The 15714-nt window shown below is 49.7% G+C and overlaps 1 protein-coding gene across 1 annotated transcript in view; it reads left to right on the top strand.

The window, feature by feature from the left end:
* The window catches only part of GRID1 (glutamate ionotropic receptor delta type subunit 1), a 674601-nt gene that overhangs the window by 200217 nt on the left and 458670 nt on the right, over positions 1–15714 (top strand). The window contains exon 4 of the mRNA XM_029245736.1: positions 3060–3265. Coding sequence (XP_029101569.1) covers positions 3060–3265 — 206 coding nt within the window. The remainder of the gene's footprint in view (positions 1–3059; positions 3266–15714) is intronic.

The raw sequence follows: 15714 nt of genomic DNA, 5'->3' as shown, positions 1-15714 counted from the left end.
CTCAGGCAGACCCTGTACTGGCACTTTCTGTGATGATCCATCATATATGATCTATATTTGTGCTGTTCAGTATGGTTGCCACCAGCCAGATCGCGACCACTGAGTATTTAAAATGTGGCTAGTGTGACTGAGGAACTAAGCGTGTGATTTTATTTAATTTTAATGAAATTAAGTTTAAATTTGAATAGCTACAGGTGGCTAGTGACAGCCCAGATTGAGGGGAAACCATCATGGGCCACTTGGGTGCAAGATGTTGCATGCCCGGCACGGGAGCGCACTGCTGGTTTAGGCATGGGTGTCTGCTCGGTGCTGAGATGTTCTCAAGCTTGCCCTTGGCAGGCGTGAGTTATGCTGTGGTCAGGAGAGGGAGGGGCCGGTGTTGACACCAGCCCTGAGTTTTCCTAGGTGGGGGTCCCCTCCCCCTGCTATACTTCTTCTCCTTGAGCCATCTCTGCCCATTTGCCTGCCATTCCCTCTGATAGGTGAAAAAGCTCTGAAGAACCTCTTCAAATTTTTCTTTCAAGAGGCTTTAAAGGCTACAGATCTCTAGGGGCCCAAGCAGGCTGTTGGGAACTGCATGGCCTCTCTGGGAATCCAAGGGGTGTTGACATCCCGGGGCCCGTGTGTTGGGAGCCCCTGGTGCCAGGGCAGGTGCAAGGCACTGTGTGGTCTTCCATTGGTCACCTCTGGGGGAGCCCTGGGGCTTGGTGCAGAGGGCCTGTCCTGCTTCCTGGCACCTTTTCCTGTCTGGATCAGTGGGCAGAGCAACACTGAGACCTCTGTGCTTTGTCAGACAGGCAGCTCTGGGTGCATATTTGTGCTCCAGGGGCCAGGCTGCCGATAGACCAGGCTGGCTGAGGTCATGGCTGGACTTGAACACATGGACTTGAATATCAGTCTCATATTTGCAATCTCTGGAAGGGGCCCAGGGGTCCTCTTTTGGGCACTGCTGTGCCCTCAGATGGACCATTAGGATGTAGGCTCTCCCAGGTGCAGGCCCCTGAGATGCAAGCAGGTGGTTCCTCACAGTCCTATGAAAATGTTAGTCAGGAACTTTCATCCCCAGTTTACAGATGAAAACACTGAGGCACAAAGTGGATGGAACTGTACTAAGTTCTAAGTGTCTGAGTCTACAACAGGTACTCAGACCCTATTCCAGGGCTTCCCCCCGTCGTGGGAATAGAGGGACTCTGTGCACATTCCCCCCAGCACCCCAGTTATGACTGCCATGGTGCTCTGGCCTCCCTGGCTCCGTGCTTGCTTTTCCATGGCTGCTCTTGTCATATCCAGCTGGGACTAGACTTACTGGTGAGCCAACCTCCCAGCAAGATGGGCAGTGAAGGAACCACTGTAGCAGCTTGCATGCTGCCTGGTACGTGTAGAATTCATGAAATTTGTGGAATGGGCATGAAGTGAAAGTTTGGAAGAGGAACTGGTTGGGAAAAACAATCGGGTTGAATTAACACTGTATCCTTTGAATTTGATTTTGGGTGACTGGATGGGCCAGGGCATGCCCGGGCAGCCCACGGACATCCCAGGCACTGGGGGAGTACAACGTGTGCAATATGGACTGGCCCAGTGTCCTCTGGAGGGGGTGGCTCAGGTGTGGGGCCTGCCTTTGGGAGCTGGAACACAGATATGGACCAGATGAAGGAAACATCCCAGACTTGAAAAAGTGGCCTATGCATTGAGACTCTGAGCTGCAAGTGACAGAAATCCAGCTCAAGCTGGCTTAGGCAGAAAAGGGTATTCTTTGGCCCATGAAACTGAAAAATCCAGGAGAAACAGGCTTCATAGGTGGACCCAGAGGCTTAAATGACATCATAGGGACTGTGCCCCACTCTTGGACCTGCTTGCTGGCTCCATTCTTGGGCAGATCTCCTTTAGGAGAAGCCAGATGGCTCATGCAGGGCTGCCGCTGAGAGATTTGGGCCCTGGTTAAAAAAAAAATATTCAGCAGCCCCGGCCATCACAAGAGTAGGTTTGCACTAATATATATATATATATTTTTTGCGGTACGCGGGCCTCTCACTGTTGTGGCCTCTTCTGTTGCGGAGCACAGGCTCCGGACGCGCAGGCTCAGCGGCCATGGCTCACGGGCCCAGCCGCTCCGCGGCATGTGGGATCTTCCCAGACCGGGGCACGAACCTATGTCCCCTGCATCGGCAGGCGGACTCTCAACCACTGCGCCACCAGGGAAGCCCGTGCACTAATATTTGATGTAGCTGGGCCCCAAGCTCCTTATGGGCTTCTGCTCCCTGGTAATTTATTCCAGCTTTCCATGCTCCCCTCCTGCCCTGGGCTTGCATCCTGACCCCTTGGTGACCACAGGGGAAAGAGCAGACCTCTCTCCCAGGTGCTCCACCAAAGTGTCAGGACAGTGCTCAGTCTAGGACCATCCTGGACCACCTGCTCACCCCTGAACCAGTCAGGATGCAGAGTTCTCGTTGGACTTGGGGTGAGATCACCCCAGCTGGAAAGAGGGTGGAGGAGGAGAGCTCATCCAGGAAAATCAAGTCCCTGGAACAAGACAGAGTCCCAAGCCTCAGGGAGGCTGTGAGGGTGCAGGCTGTTCAGTTACAGGGACTGAGGCTGGGCCTGCTCTGACCAGGGCAGTCAGTGGCCTCAGCTCACCATTAAGGGTCAAGGAGTCATAGCCCTGAGGAGCAGAGCCAGGTGGAGGGAACAGGGGTCCAGGGTTAGAGACCACCACCACATGTAGCAACCAGGACAGAACTCCCAGAACCTTCACTCCCATTGGGTGAAAGCAATAGGAAGAGAAAAGGAGCTTATCATGCAGGACACTTGTGGCCACAGGACCTGTTGGATGGCAGGAAGTGCTCCCTATGGTGGGAGAAACTTACCCAGGGGCTGGATGCTGCTGAGGGACATTGGGACTAAATACATGCCTTCCAGCCTTTGTTCTTTGGACCATGGAGGCAGACTTGAGTCCTTGCTCAAGGCCCATATGGGAGGGGGTAGCATTGGAGTTAGATGCCCTCCAAGGTCCCTTCCCACTTAAAGATGTTTCTCTCCCCCTCGTCTTCTCCACTGCTCAGATATCCGTGGGCTCCAAAGCTTTCTGGACCAGGCCTCGCGGCTGGGCCTTGATGTCTCTTTACAAAAGGTGGACAAGAACGTTAGCCACGTGTTCACCAGCCTCTTCACCACGATGAAGACAGAGGAGCTGAACCGCTACCGGGACACACTGCGCCGTGCCATCCTTCTGCTGAGCCCGCTGGGGGCACACTCCTTCATCAACGAGGTAGGTGGTGGGGCCTGGGGCCCAGGAGCGCTGCCCAGGGCTCCCTGGGGGGTGGCTCAGGTGGGCTGCAGGCACTGTCTGCTCGGGCATGGCTGAAGCGGACGTGGGGATCCCTGGATGCTGGGCCCACGGCACATACCATGAAGGAGGAGGCCCCAGCACAACTTGTCTCCTGACTGGTCCCTGACGGGTGACCCAACGCCTGCCCAGATGCTGAGAGGCTGGGGGCGGCTAGTGGGAAACCTGGTTATTAGTCACTGCCAGGGATTTTTGCAGCAAAATTGAGGCCGTTGTTTGTTGTTTTTTTCCATTTAATTTTCCTCTCTTTGTTGACAGGTGTAAGCCTCTAGGGATAAAATAAATTTCCAGCTCTTGGCAGAGGTGGGCAGCTCTGCTTTGGGATATGTTAGTACCCGGAGCAGGTGTTGTTTGCATGTTACCAAATGATACTTGGTGTACGTGCTTATTTTTTTGGTGCCTGGGATAATCAATGATTTTTTTCTAAACAACTTCATTAGGGGTCAGACCCACCAGTTTAACAAAGAATCCATGAATTTGGGAACAGAAAACTAGAAGTACTATATGAGCTGACGATGGGTGCGCCCTGGTGGTCTAATGGCAAAGAGGTGACAACCTGGAGTTGGCAGGTCCCTCTCAGGCCTGGGTAGGTCTTGGGGGACAGGCTGTGGGTGTGGTGTTCCTGGCAGCAGCGGTGGGCGGAAGGAGTCGGGGTGGCTGAATGCTCCTGGCGGTTTTCTTTCCAGCCCCGGGTACTTTGTTGGCCCTCTCTGATTGAATGTAAAATGAAGTGAAAGGCAGAATTATACTAATTCCATTTGATGTCCCTTGCTTGTTTCCTCTGCTTTATTCTCTAATTAATTATTACTCGAAATGCTACCTCATGCATCAGGAGCCAGCACGAAGCCCACTGCTGGAGAACTTAAAATTTGGGAACGCTTAATTTGGTGCAGTTGGCCGGCAGCCCTGCCGCTCTGGGCTAATCAGGCCCCGGATCACGCTGGTGGTCAGCCAGGCTGTGAGGTCCCGGCGATGCTCGGCATTTTCACCAGAACACATTTCTCTGTATGAAGTCATTCAGGCCGGTAATGGGCAGGCTAGGATTAGCGCTAATGTGTCCAAGGCTTTCTCAGAATGTTCCCAGCAGTGTCCGTGCCAGTGTCTGCTCCTAGGAAAGCTTTTCTCCTTGCTAAAAGGCTGGTGGAGTCTGCTCTGGGGCTGGTGTCTGCTAAGTGTTGCCGGGCCCCTGCCCTCCCCTCTCCTCGCCAATCCCTCTCCTCCTCTCCTTGCTTCCTTTCCTCCCGGCTACTGCTCTGCTGAACGTTGGTTTTGGATGTAAGCAACTTTGGGGTCGAGTCCAGCTCCCCCACTTACTCTGTGTGTGACCTTGGGTCATTTGCCTCACCTCTGTAACCTCAGTGTCTGCATCTGAAAGTAGGGATGGAGGTGGTGACGGACACATAGCCTCTCGAGAAGCATCCGTGCTTGTTCACTGTTCACATTCATCATTTCCCTTTCAGATGAATTCAGCTCTTGCCCTGTTTCTAGGCCCTGCAAGGATTTAACACATAACCAAGACTGGCCTAAAGGTATTATTTCCAAGTGGTTAATTATGCAAATTCCTGCAGTGTTGGATACACTTGGCTTGGCTTTGGCCGGTTGCCTTCTTGATCTCCCAGACCGTGTTTGCAAAGCCTTTGCTTTGCTGGGTGCTGCGGAGCTGGGGTTGCCCCTGGAGTGGCTGCTCTTGTTTTTGGCTGCACCTCGCGGTGCAACCTCTTAGTTCCCCGGCGAGGGATCAAACCCGGGCCCCTGGCGGTGGAATCGCAGAGTCCTAACCACTGGACCGCCAGGGAAGTCCCCTGGAGTGGCTGCTCCACATTAATGTCAGGCAAGAATGACAAGACCCTGGGAGGGGTGGCCAGAGATTGTAGGGGAGGACAGCACCTGGGCTTCATTGCTTCCAGCTCCAGCTTGCTCGGAGTCTTGGTTTCTGGCCCCACGTGCCTGCTGTCAGGAGGAGGGAGGGTACCATCATTTCCTGGGTGCCCGCCATGAGCCTGGCCCTCTGTGTGCCATCTCTAATCCTAACACTTTGAAAATGAAGCAACTGGAGCTGAAGAACTTAAATGCCTTGCTTAAGGTCATGCAAGCAGCCACCCGGGGTTTGAACAGGACTCAAGTCCAGAATGACCCACTCCAGAGCCCCTCTGTGCCATGTTACAGGCACATCTCGCCTTATTACGGTGTCTTTCGCCAGTTGAAGGTTTGTGGCAGCCCTCTGTTGTCAGATGATGCCTAGTAGTTTTTAGCAATAAAGGATTTTTAAATTAGGATATGTACTTTGTTTTTTTAGACATCTGTTGCACACTTAATAGACTACAGTATAGCGTAAACATAACTTTTATATGTACTGGGAAACCAAAAAATTCATGTGACTTGCTTTATTGCACTATTCGCTTTATTGTGGTGGTCTGGAACCAAACTGACGATATCTCTGAGGTCTGCCTGTATGGAAAAGACAAGCATAGGAGTTACTGTGCTGGGTAAAGCAGGGCCATGCTGGTTTCATGGGGGAAGGTATAATTCAGTTGCCTCTGTCCAGCGTCCGGCAAAGGTTTTTAGGGTGTTTATGCTCAAAGAATTTTACTGCATCTGTTAAGCGTGGTAGGGGAAGGAGCCTGGATTCTGGAGGTGAACGTGTCCTGTATGGCTGGCCAGCCCAGCAGGTCCTCCAGGAGAGACTTGGAGATGCCAATCCCAGAACAAAACCTTTGTTCACTGCACACAGGCATTGCTTGGGCTTGTTGAGAAGAGTAACCCAACCTCTTCTTTGTTGTGACAAGGACAGAGGATGTTCACGAGGGTGACCCACTGCCAGGACATGTCCTGAATTTTATGAAACACAAAACATTGGTGTGGGGAAGTGAATGGCCTCAGAGCCCCACCGCTACTGATGACATGTAGGTATTGTGTCCGATCAGGCCTGGTATGGACAAGTTCCAGTAGGACTGGGTTGTGTGGTACTCCTAGCTGTACCTCCTCCCCTTTCCCACTAAAAAGCCTGGCTGATGGGAGTGAGGGAGGGAGATATAGTTCTGCTTGAATTGTTTACGTTTTGCTGCATGTGAATCTGTTGGGAAGGCCGGTGCTTTCGCTGTCGTTAATGACAAATTCTACATGACATGGACGTGGCTGTCTGGGACCTGCCAGGCTGTTCATATGCTGTGCTGGGAGGTCCACTCAGTCACTGGGGGTTTGTGTGGGGCTCGGCCTGGGGGCCTATGCACCGCTGGCCTCTCTGTGATCCCACTTTGCAAGGGGCTGCCCTTGCCAGGGGTTGTGGGCTTGGGGAGTCTAGCCTAGATGGTGGGTGAGAAGAGGGGTGTGCCGCACGCTGAGGCACTGGGATCTGCTTGGGGGGCCCTGTGGGCTCATACAACGGGCCCTGCCTCAAGCTCCCTCAGCTTTTATCACTCAGTCTTGAATCCACATTGCCTCCTCCGAGACCTCTTTTTATCACAGTGTTAATATTATCACCGCATCAATGCATTATCTTTAAAAGGCTCCCGTTGGGGAGACTGGGCTCAGGGGTGACAGAACTCCCGTCTCCTGGTTCCAGACTTGGAGCCCCGCAGGGTGCTGCCCTTGGGGGGCTGTGAGGGCACAGGCCATGGAGGGAAGCCTTGCATGGGCTCGGCACTGGGACTCTCAGAGTGAGGCACCTTCCAGTCACCCCTAATTGGGACTGAGTTGGACGCATCCTATCCTGAGCTGGGCCTTGGTTCTTCTCTGGACCATTGTCTGCCAAGTGGGGATTTAGTGGATGGGGACAGCCATCTATGATGCTATACTCATGTAGCCTGTCAGCCCAAACCAGCCAGGGCAGGTGGGAATGTCAGTGTCCTCTCCTCACTCACTCCAGGACTGTGGAAGTCCTAAAGTGATCAAGGTGACAGCTGCTGAGAGGGGCTGAGGCCAGGGGTCTTGCTCCTGGCTGATGGAGCCACCTCCCCTCTGTTCAGGGGTTCCTTCTTTCGTTTGTCCAGCATTTAATGAGCCCGAGTGCTGTGCTAAGTTCTATGCCGGGCACTAAGGCTTCTGTCTCTGCTCTCTTGGAGCTCCCAGCTTGGTGGGGAAGACAGAGGTGTAAACAAACCCCTTCACCTATAAAAGCAGAGGTGTGGACCAGGTCCTGTGAGAGCACCGAGGATGGAGCCATGTCCTCTGGTCCGGGAGAGATGGGGTGGCCAAGGGGGTCAGGGACCCTCCCTGGAGTAGGTGACACTGGGTCTGGGTCTATAGGGATGAACTTTGATTAACCTCATGGTCAAGGTGGGGCTGGAGACAGGGGTCTGGAGAGCCCTAGGATCTTCAGGGATGTGTGTGGTGAGGTTGCTGCAGTGGGTGTGCAGGGTGGGGAGTGGTGGGGCTGCGGCTGGGATGGCAGCAGGAAGGGGTTCCCTATTCCAGGGGTGGGGAATCCAAACTTCGGGACCGGTTTGTTCTTGGTTTGTTCTTTTCAGGGTCTTCGAGGTTAATAGTCCATAGTGGCCTCCAGAACCACAGCCCCAGCTGTTGAGGGGTGTGTACATCTCACTGTTATTTCTTCTCCAGGTCAGGTTTGATGGGGAGCCCTCCAGTCCACAGTCCATTTTGGCCCCGGGCTTCATCTCATCTTCCTGAAGGAGAGTCTCTCCATCCGTTCATCAGCTGTCCATGTGTCTGTGTGTCCATCCGTCTGTCCATCCATCCATTTGTGTGTTCATGCATCAGTCCTTCAGTCTATCCATCCATCCACCCACCCAGTCATCCATGCAGCCAGTACAGATTGGGTGTCTACTATGGACCAGGAACCATATCAAGTACTGGCTGGGAACACAGTAGTGGTGCCTTCTCCTGGGGACCTGCCATGGTGTCGAACATTGTGGCTACACCGTGGCCGTGGTCCTGCTGGGCACTCGCCGTGGTGGCCAAGAGGGGGCGCCTCAGGGCTCTCATCCATCAGAGCCTCCTCTGGAGGTGTGCAGAGAGGGGGGACTCCAGGACTTTGTCCTTTCAGCTCTCATTCGTTATTTCTGTGCTTCTGTCTCTAGCTGTACTTGGGCTTCCCTCTTTCCTTTTGTCTCCTCTTTCTTTCTCTCCTCTCCCTCCCAGTCTGTTTTGTTTTACTGGAAAAAGTAGAAAAATTAAGCTATTTTAAGCATTTATGGAGAAGAATTGCCACTGCTTGCTGACAGTTCATGAGGCAGACACCGTGCCCTGCCCCCGCCCTGCAGTCCGAGCGCCGTCCAGCCCTGTGCAGCCTGTCCCTCCCACGGGAGTGTGACCCCCTCAAGGGCAGGGACTGCGTGGTGTCCACTGTTTTATCTTCCAAGAGCAGCACAAGTCTTGGCCCGCAGTGGCTGTTGAGGGAATGATGAGTGGATATTTTATATTTCTTCCAATAGAAAGCTACGTTTTCTTGTATATTCCTCAGTTGCCTTGTTTTGGTTGGTCATCAGGTCCTTGGCCAGCCCATCAGCAAGGGCTTTGGTCTTAAAACTTCTGCTCTTTGGAAGGCTTAAGTTTGCTTCAGAGCCCTGCCTTTGGCCTGGTGTTAGTTCCTCGGTTAGCGAATGGGGTGAGCTCTTCCTGCAGGTGGCACGTGGTACCACAGGGGGAGAGCAGTGTGCGGGGAGGTGAGTGGGTTGGGAGAGGGCTGGCAATAAGCAGCAATGCAGGCAGGTGTGGGAGACTGGACACACACACACACGGACGCACACACGGATACAGGCTGATACAGTGAGACCGCCAACCAGCCACATACTCTGGTACAAGCAGACCCTCAGACTAGCACAGCCTAAGAGGCACTGATACACACACATACGCACGCACGCACACACACACACACACACACACACACACACACCCTGAAAGGCGCTGCTGTTGGCAGAGCAGTCTGGGGAAGGCATTGCAATGTTGGGAAAGAAATAGCACCGAGTGACGGTTGCAGCTCATGGCTTTTGCCTCTGCGGTTAGAATGACACCAGGGATCTCTTTCTATACCGAGAAGGATGAGAGAAAGAACAGGAAGGGAGCATGTTCGGAGGATAGCTCCCCATTGCTCTGGGAGTGGGGGTCATCGTTTACCCAGGCTGGGGGGAGTAGGTGAATGTGAAGGGACAAAGGTGGACAGGGCCACTTCCAAGCATCCCTCCCCACCCCAACCTGGACTGGCTTCCCAGGCAAGGGGTGTGGCTGGAGGCCAATTTAATCTTTATTAGAAGCACAGCCAGGGTTAACGCCTGGCTCCGAGTCAGTTGCTTCTCAGAGTTTGCTGCAGTGACTGAGTTTGCTCCTACAATTTGAATATAAAGACTGTGCTTTTAAATACATTCATAGCAAAGGTAATTAAGTGATTGCAATGTTCTGTTGTCCCACACGATACATGCAAATATTTCTCACTCCAACATGGTAAATCTTCAGCAGATGACTTTATCACTCAGAGCTAGGATAATTCTGTGCCATTTAAGTATCATTTGTCAGAATGTTTAAAATTACTAATTAATTATAGAAGATTAAGTTTTAAATGTGGCCCTGCATTTGCATTTAATTATATCCTACTGTTTACGGATTTTAAAGCCTTAGTAGTTTAGCAAAAGTACAACGAGCCTGAGAAATTCTTTTTTTTTCCCTTTAGAAATTCTTAGAAATGAGCTCAGGAGGAAGAGATATTCAGTAGAGTTTGTTCTGGCAGGTTTGGAGCTCTGCGATGCTCAAGGCAGCTGGAATTTGGGGCCTGGCTGAGATGGGGAAGGGAGCAGACAGCTGTCCCCCCAGGGCCTGTGTCCAGGTCACTGTCTCCTCGCTTCTCTGTTCCCATACCCCTCTTATCCTTCTGAACCCTGTGCACCTGTTGCCGAAATCTCGGCTTCTCTGTGCACTGATGCCAAACAGAAATACGGAGACAGAGATTTTGGAGGAAGAGAGAGATGGCTTTATTTTTCTGCCAGGCAGAAGGGAACACACAGCAGGCTAGCGCCTCAAGAACTGTGCCCCCCTACTCCTTCGGGAATCAGAGAAGATTTTATATGTGGGGCTCACAGTCCGGGGTATATGATAAACATCAAAGTAGTGAAGGTCTTGCATTCTTCGTCTTCCTGCATTATTTCAAAACAGTCACAGCTGGCATCAGGCGGCCCAGTAATTGGGTCCGTTTGTCTCGACCTTTTTTTCTGAAATGCAAATGCTACAAGGGGGTGATTTGCTACAAGGGAGTGCAGGATGTAATTCACATAGTGTTAAAGAGTAATAGGTTAGCTTTGTGAAGTATAAATCTAGTTACAGATTAGTAACAGTTAAAAGAAAAAACAACAACTAGGAGTGATTAACTCTTTCAGACTAGATTATGTTTCTTCTTTAGCCTGTTCACTGTTCTCTTTGTTTTCCTTGTTCTCAGGAGAGGGAAAACTTCATTTCTATTTTTGCTGCAACACACCCTGGGAAAGCCATTGAGGGCTTGCAGGGCGCTGCAGCACCCTGGGCATACCTCCATGGTCACCCTCACCGCAGGGCCCACAGCCAGCCCCCACTGTGCTGTGAGCGTGTTTGTCTCTCTCCCCATGGAACCTAGGAGCAGGTGAGGCCAGGAGCTGGGACTGGGACATATTCATCTTTGTTAATGGCCTTTCTGGAGGCTGTGGATGATGGTTTTCAAAGGGATGGATGCAAGGCAGACTCCCAGGAGCCCTGACTCCTGCCCCAGGCAGATATTCTCTGCACGCTTAGTTACGCAGTGGGCACAGAGTAAACACATTCTTAAGGTTCAGGCCAAGCAGGGGCACCTGAGTAAGAGATTGTTTTGAAAGAATGAAATGTTTGGTTTTTAAATTTCAAAGGAGCATCCAACCTTTCCTCGAGGGAAATGCTTGAATGTGGCTGGACCTTCTGGAGTTCGTTCGCTGTTTGAGTGCTGTTTCTATTTCAGGTTGCATTTTGAATCTGCCACACCATTCCTGGTGCTCAGGGAAGCCTTACTCAGCTGTCTGGGAGGCCTGTCTGCTCCTTTCTGGGGGTGAAGAGAGGGATCTTGAACCTGACGCATGGGCCTGGAGATACCTGGTGTTCTTTTCTTCCTCTGTGGACCATTAAATAGCCTGCAGAGTGTCAGTTCCTCCCTGCAGGGGTCTCTGTGGCTTATTAGCAGGTAGCCCCTGGGGCTGGGGAGGCGGCAGGCATGGGAAATAGGCATTTACAAAGGGAAACAGCCTGCAGCAGTGGAATGACTCAATTACCCTTTCTGCTTCTGGATCCCTAAGGGTGTTCAGGTTGGGGAGGCTTCCCCTGAAGTGGTGAGTCAGCCCTTTGTTGATTGAAGGGCTGGGTGGGGAGCCCAGTGGGAAAGGAGCAGAATTTCCTCGGCACTGTGGGAAACCACGGGAAGGCTGGGGTGTTAAAGGGAGGCAGAGTTGAGGCGCGGATTCATCTCACAGACGCTGTCTGTGCCGTGCAGCCCATATCTGGTGCCATCCTCTGCATGCTATCAAATGGGGCCCTTGCTTGGTGCCATCAGGAACTTGGCCTTGGTAGTCTGCCTTTTGCGTCCAAGCTGCCGGTCGGCTTGGAGAATAGGCCTCTGCATCAGGTAGCTGGTGCAGCGCCACAAACCATCGCCAAACTCAGTGTCGTGAAACAATAATACTCATACTAATGAGTCTCCTCGTCAGCAGACCTGGGTCAGATGTGACTGATCTTGTCTGGGCTTGCTCATTCGTCTGTGGTCAACTGGCCGTTCAGCTGGGGCTGGCCGGTTAGGATGGTGGTGGGCTGGCTGTGAGTTGAGGACTGGTGACCAGGCCTCGGGTCTCTCATCACCAGTTGCTAGCCCACACCTATTCATTGGGCGCCAGCGGAGTTTCAAGAGAGCAAATGTTAAGTGCTCAGGGCTGCTCAAGGCCTAGGTTCAGACCTGGTGCATCGTGGCTTCTGCCATGATCTCTTGGCCAAAGCAAGCCACAAGCCTGGATTTAAGGGCCAGGTGAAGGAGACGCTGGGGAAATTCCTCTAGGGGGAACTGCAAGGCTACATTGCAAAGGGAGTGGAAACAGTAAAGGATGGTGAGTTTGGATGGGGCCAAAGTGGATGGGGCCACTTTGTAATCTGTTTACCATTCCCAGATGGGCTTCCTGGGAGGAAGGTCTATGGGTGACAGGGGCCATATGCCTCCTTTCTTGAACTTTGTTTTGTTTTTGTTTTTTTTTGACACCTTTATTGGAGTATAATTGCTTTACAGTGGTGTGTTAATTTCTGCTGTATAACAAAGTGAATTAGCTATATGTATACATATATCCCCATATCCCCTCCCTCTTGTAGCTCCCTCGAACCCTCCCTATCCCACCCCTCGAGGTGGTAACAAAGCACCCAGCTGATCTCCCTGTGCTGTGCGGCTGCGTCCCACTAGCTAGCTATTTTACATTTGGTTGTGTATATATGTCCATGCCACTCTCTCACCTCATCCCAGCTTACCCTTTCCCCTCCCTGTGTCCTCAAGTCCATTGTCTACGTCTGCATCTTTATTCATGTCCTGCCCCTACGTTCTTCAGAACCTTTTTTTTTTTTTTAGATTCCATATATACGTGTTAGCATATGGTATTTGTTTTTCTCTTTCTGACTTACTTCACTCTATATGAAAGTCTCTAGGTCCATCCACCTCACTACAAATAACTCAATTTTGTTTCTTTTTATGGCTGAGTAATATTCCATTGTATATATGTGCCACATCTTCTTTACCCATTCATCTGTCAATGGACACTTAGGTTGCTTCCATGTCCTGGCTATTGTAAATAGTGCTTCAATGAACATTGTGGTACATGTCTCTTTTTGAATTATGGTTTTCTCAGGGTATATGCCCAGTAGTGGGATTGCTGGGTCGTATGGTAGTTCTCTTTTTAGTTGCTTAAGGAACCTCCATACTGTTCTCCATAGTGGCTGTATCAATTTACATTCCCACGAACAGTGCAGGAGGGTTTCCTTTTCTCCACACCCTCTCCAGCATTTATTGTTTGTAGACTTTTTATGATGGCCATTCTGACCAGTGTGAGGTGATACCTCATTGTAGTTTTTGTTTTTGTTTTTTTAAATAAATTTATTTATTTATTTTTGGCTGCATTGGGTCTTTGTTGCTGCGTGCGGGCTTTCTCTAGTTGTGGTGAGTGGGGGCTACTCTTCGCTGTGGTGCATGGGCTTCTCCTTGCGGTGGCTTCTCTTATTGCGGAGCACGGGCTCTATGTGCACGGGCTTCAGTAGTTGTGGCACGTGGGCTCAATAGTTGTGGCTCACGGGCTCAATAGTTGTGGCTTGTGGGCTCTAGAGCGCAGACTCAGTAGTTGTGGTGCATGGGCTTAGTTGCCCCATGGCATGTGGGATCTTCCTGGACCAGGGTTTGAACCCATGACATTGGCAGGCGGATTCTTAACCACTTCGCCACCAGGGAAGTCCCCTCATTGTAGTTTTGATTTGCATTCCTCTAATGATTAGTGATGTTGAGCATTCTTTCATGTGTTTGTTGGCAATCTGTATATCTTCTTTGGAGAAATGTCTATTTAGGTCTTCTGCCCATTTTTGGATTGGGTTCTTTGTCTTTTTGATATTGAGCTGCATGAGCTGCTTATTTATTTTGGAGATTAATTCTGTCAGTTGCTTTGTTTGCAAATATTTTCTCCCATTCTGAGGGTTGTATTTTCATCTTGTTTATGGTTTCCTTTGATATGCAAAAACTTTAAAATTTCATTAGGTCCAATTTACTTATTTTTGTTTTTATTTCCCTTTCTCGAGGAGGTGGGTCAAAAAGGACCTTGCTGTAATTTATGTCATAGAATGTTCTGCCTATGTTTTCCTCTAAGAGTTTGTTAGTGTCTGGCCTTACATTTAGGTCTTTAATCCATTTTGAGTTTATTTTGAGTATGGTGTTAGGGGGTGTTCTACTTTCATTCTTTTACATGTAGCTGTCCAGTCTTCCCAGCACCACTTATTGTAGAGGCTGTCTTTTCTCCATTGTATATTCTTGCCTCCTTTATCAAAGATAAGGTGATCATATGTGTGTGGGTTTATCTCTGGGCTTTCTATCCTGTTCCATTGATCTATCTTTCTGTTTTTGTGCCAGTACCATACTGTCTTGATTACTGTAGCTTTGTAGTATAGTCTGAAGTCAGGGAGCCTGATTCCTCCAGCTCCATTTTTCTTTCTCAAGATTGCTTTGGCTATTAGGGGTCTTTTGTGTCTCCATACAAATTGTGAAATGTTTTGTTATAGTTCTGTGAAAAATGCCATTGGTAGTTTGATAGAGATTGCATTGAATCTGTAGATTGCTTTGGGTAGTATAGACATTTTCATAATGTTGATTCTTCCAATCCAAGAACATGGTATGTCTCTCCATCTGTTTGTATCATGTTTAATTTCTTTCATCAGTGTCTTATAGTTTTCTGCATACAGGTCTTTTGTCTCCTTAGGGAGGTTTATTCCTAGGTATCTTATTCTTTTTGTTGCAATGGTAAATGGGAGTGCTTCCTTAATTTCTCTTTCAGGTTTTTCATCATTAGTGTACAGGAATGCAAGAGATTTCTGTGCATTAATTTTGTATCCTGCTACTTTACCAAATTCATTGATTAGCTCTAGTAGTTTTCTGGTAGCATCTTTAGGATTCTCTATGTATAGTATCATGTCATCTGCAAACAGTGGCAGTTTTACTTCTTTTCTGATTTGGATTCCTTTCACTTTTTCTTCTTCTCTGATTGCCGGGGCTAAAACTTCCATAACTATGTTGAGTAATAGTGGAAAGAGTGGGCAAACTTGTCTTGTCCCTGATCTTAGTGGAAATCTTTTCAGTTTTTCACCATTGAGAACTATGTTGGCTGAGGGTTTGTCATATATGGCCTTTATTATGTTGAGGAAAGTTCCCTCTATGCCTACTCTCTGGAGGTTTTTTTTTATCATAAGTGGTGTTGAATTTTGTGGAAAGCTTTTTCTGCATCTATTGAGATGATCATATGGTTTTTATCCTTCAATTTGTTAATGTGGTTTATCACATTGATTGATTTGCGTTTATTGAAGAATCCTTGCATTCCTGGGAGAAAGTCCACTTAATCATGGTGTATGATCCTTTTAATGTGCTGTTGGATTCTGTTTGCTAGTATTTTGTTGAGGATTTTTGCATCTATGTTCATCAGTGATACAAGCCTGTAGTTTTCTTTTTTTGTGACATCTTTGTCTGGTTTTGGTATCAGGGTGATGGTGGCCTCATAGAATGAGTTTGGGAGTGTTCCTCCCTCTGCTATAGTTTGGAAGAGTTTGAGAAGGATAGGTGTTAGCTCTTCTCTAAATGTTTGATGGAATTTGCCTGTGAAGCCATCTGGTCCGGGGCTTTGGTTTGTTGGAAGATTTTTAATCACAGT

The sequence above is a fragment of the Monodon monoceros genome, unplaced genomic scaffold (assembly GCF_005190385.1).
Source record: "Monodon monoceros isolate NGI ecotype Baffin Bay Population unplaced genomic scaffold, NGI_Narwhal_1 Super_Scaffold_4, whole genome shotgun sequence".
Taxonomy (NCBI): domain Eukaryota; kingdom Metazoa; phylum Chordata; class Mammalia; order Artiodactyla; family Monodontidae; genus Monodon; species Monodon monoceros.
This window is presented reverse-complemented; position numbering and strand designations above follow the sequence as displayed.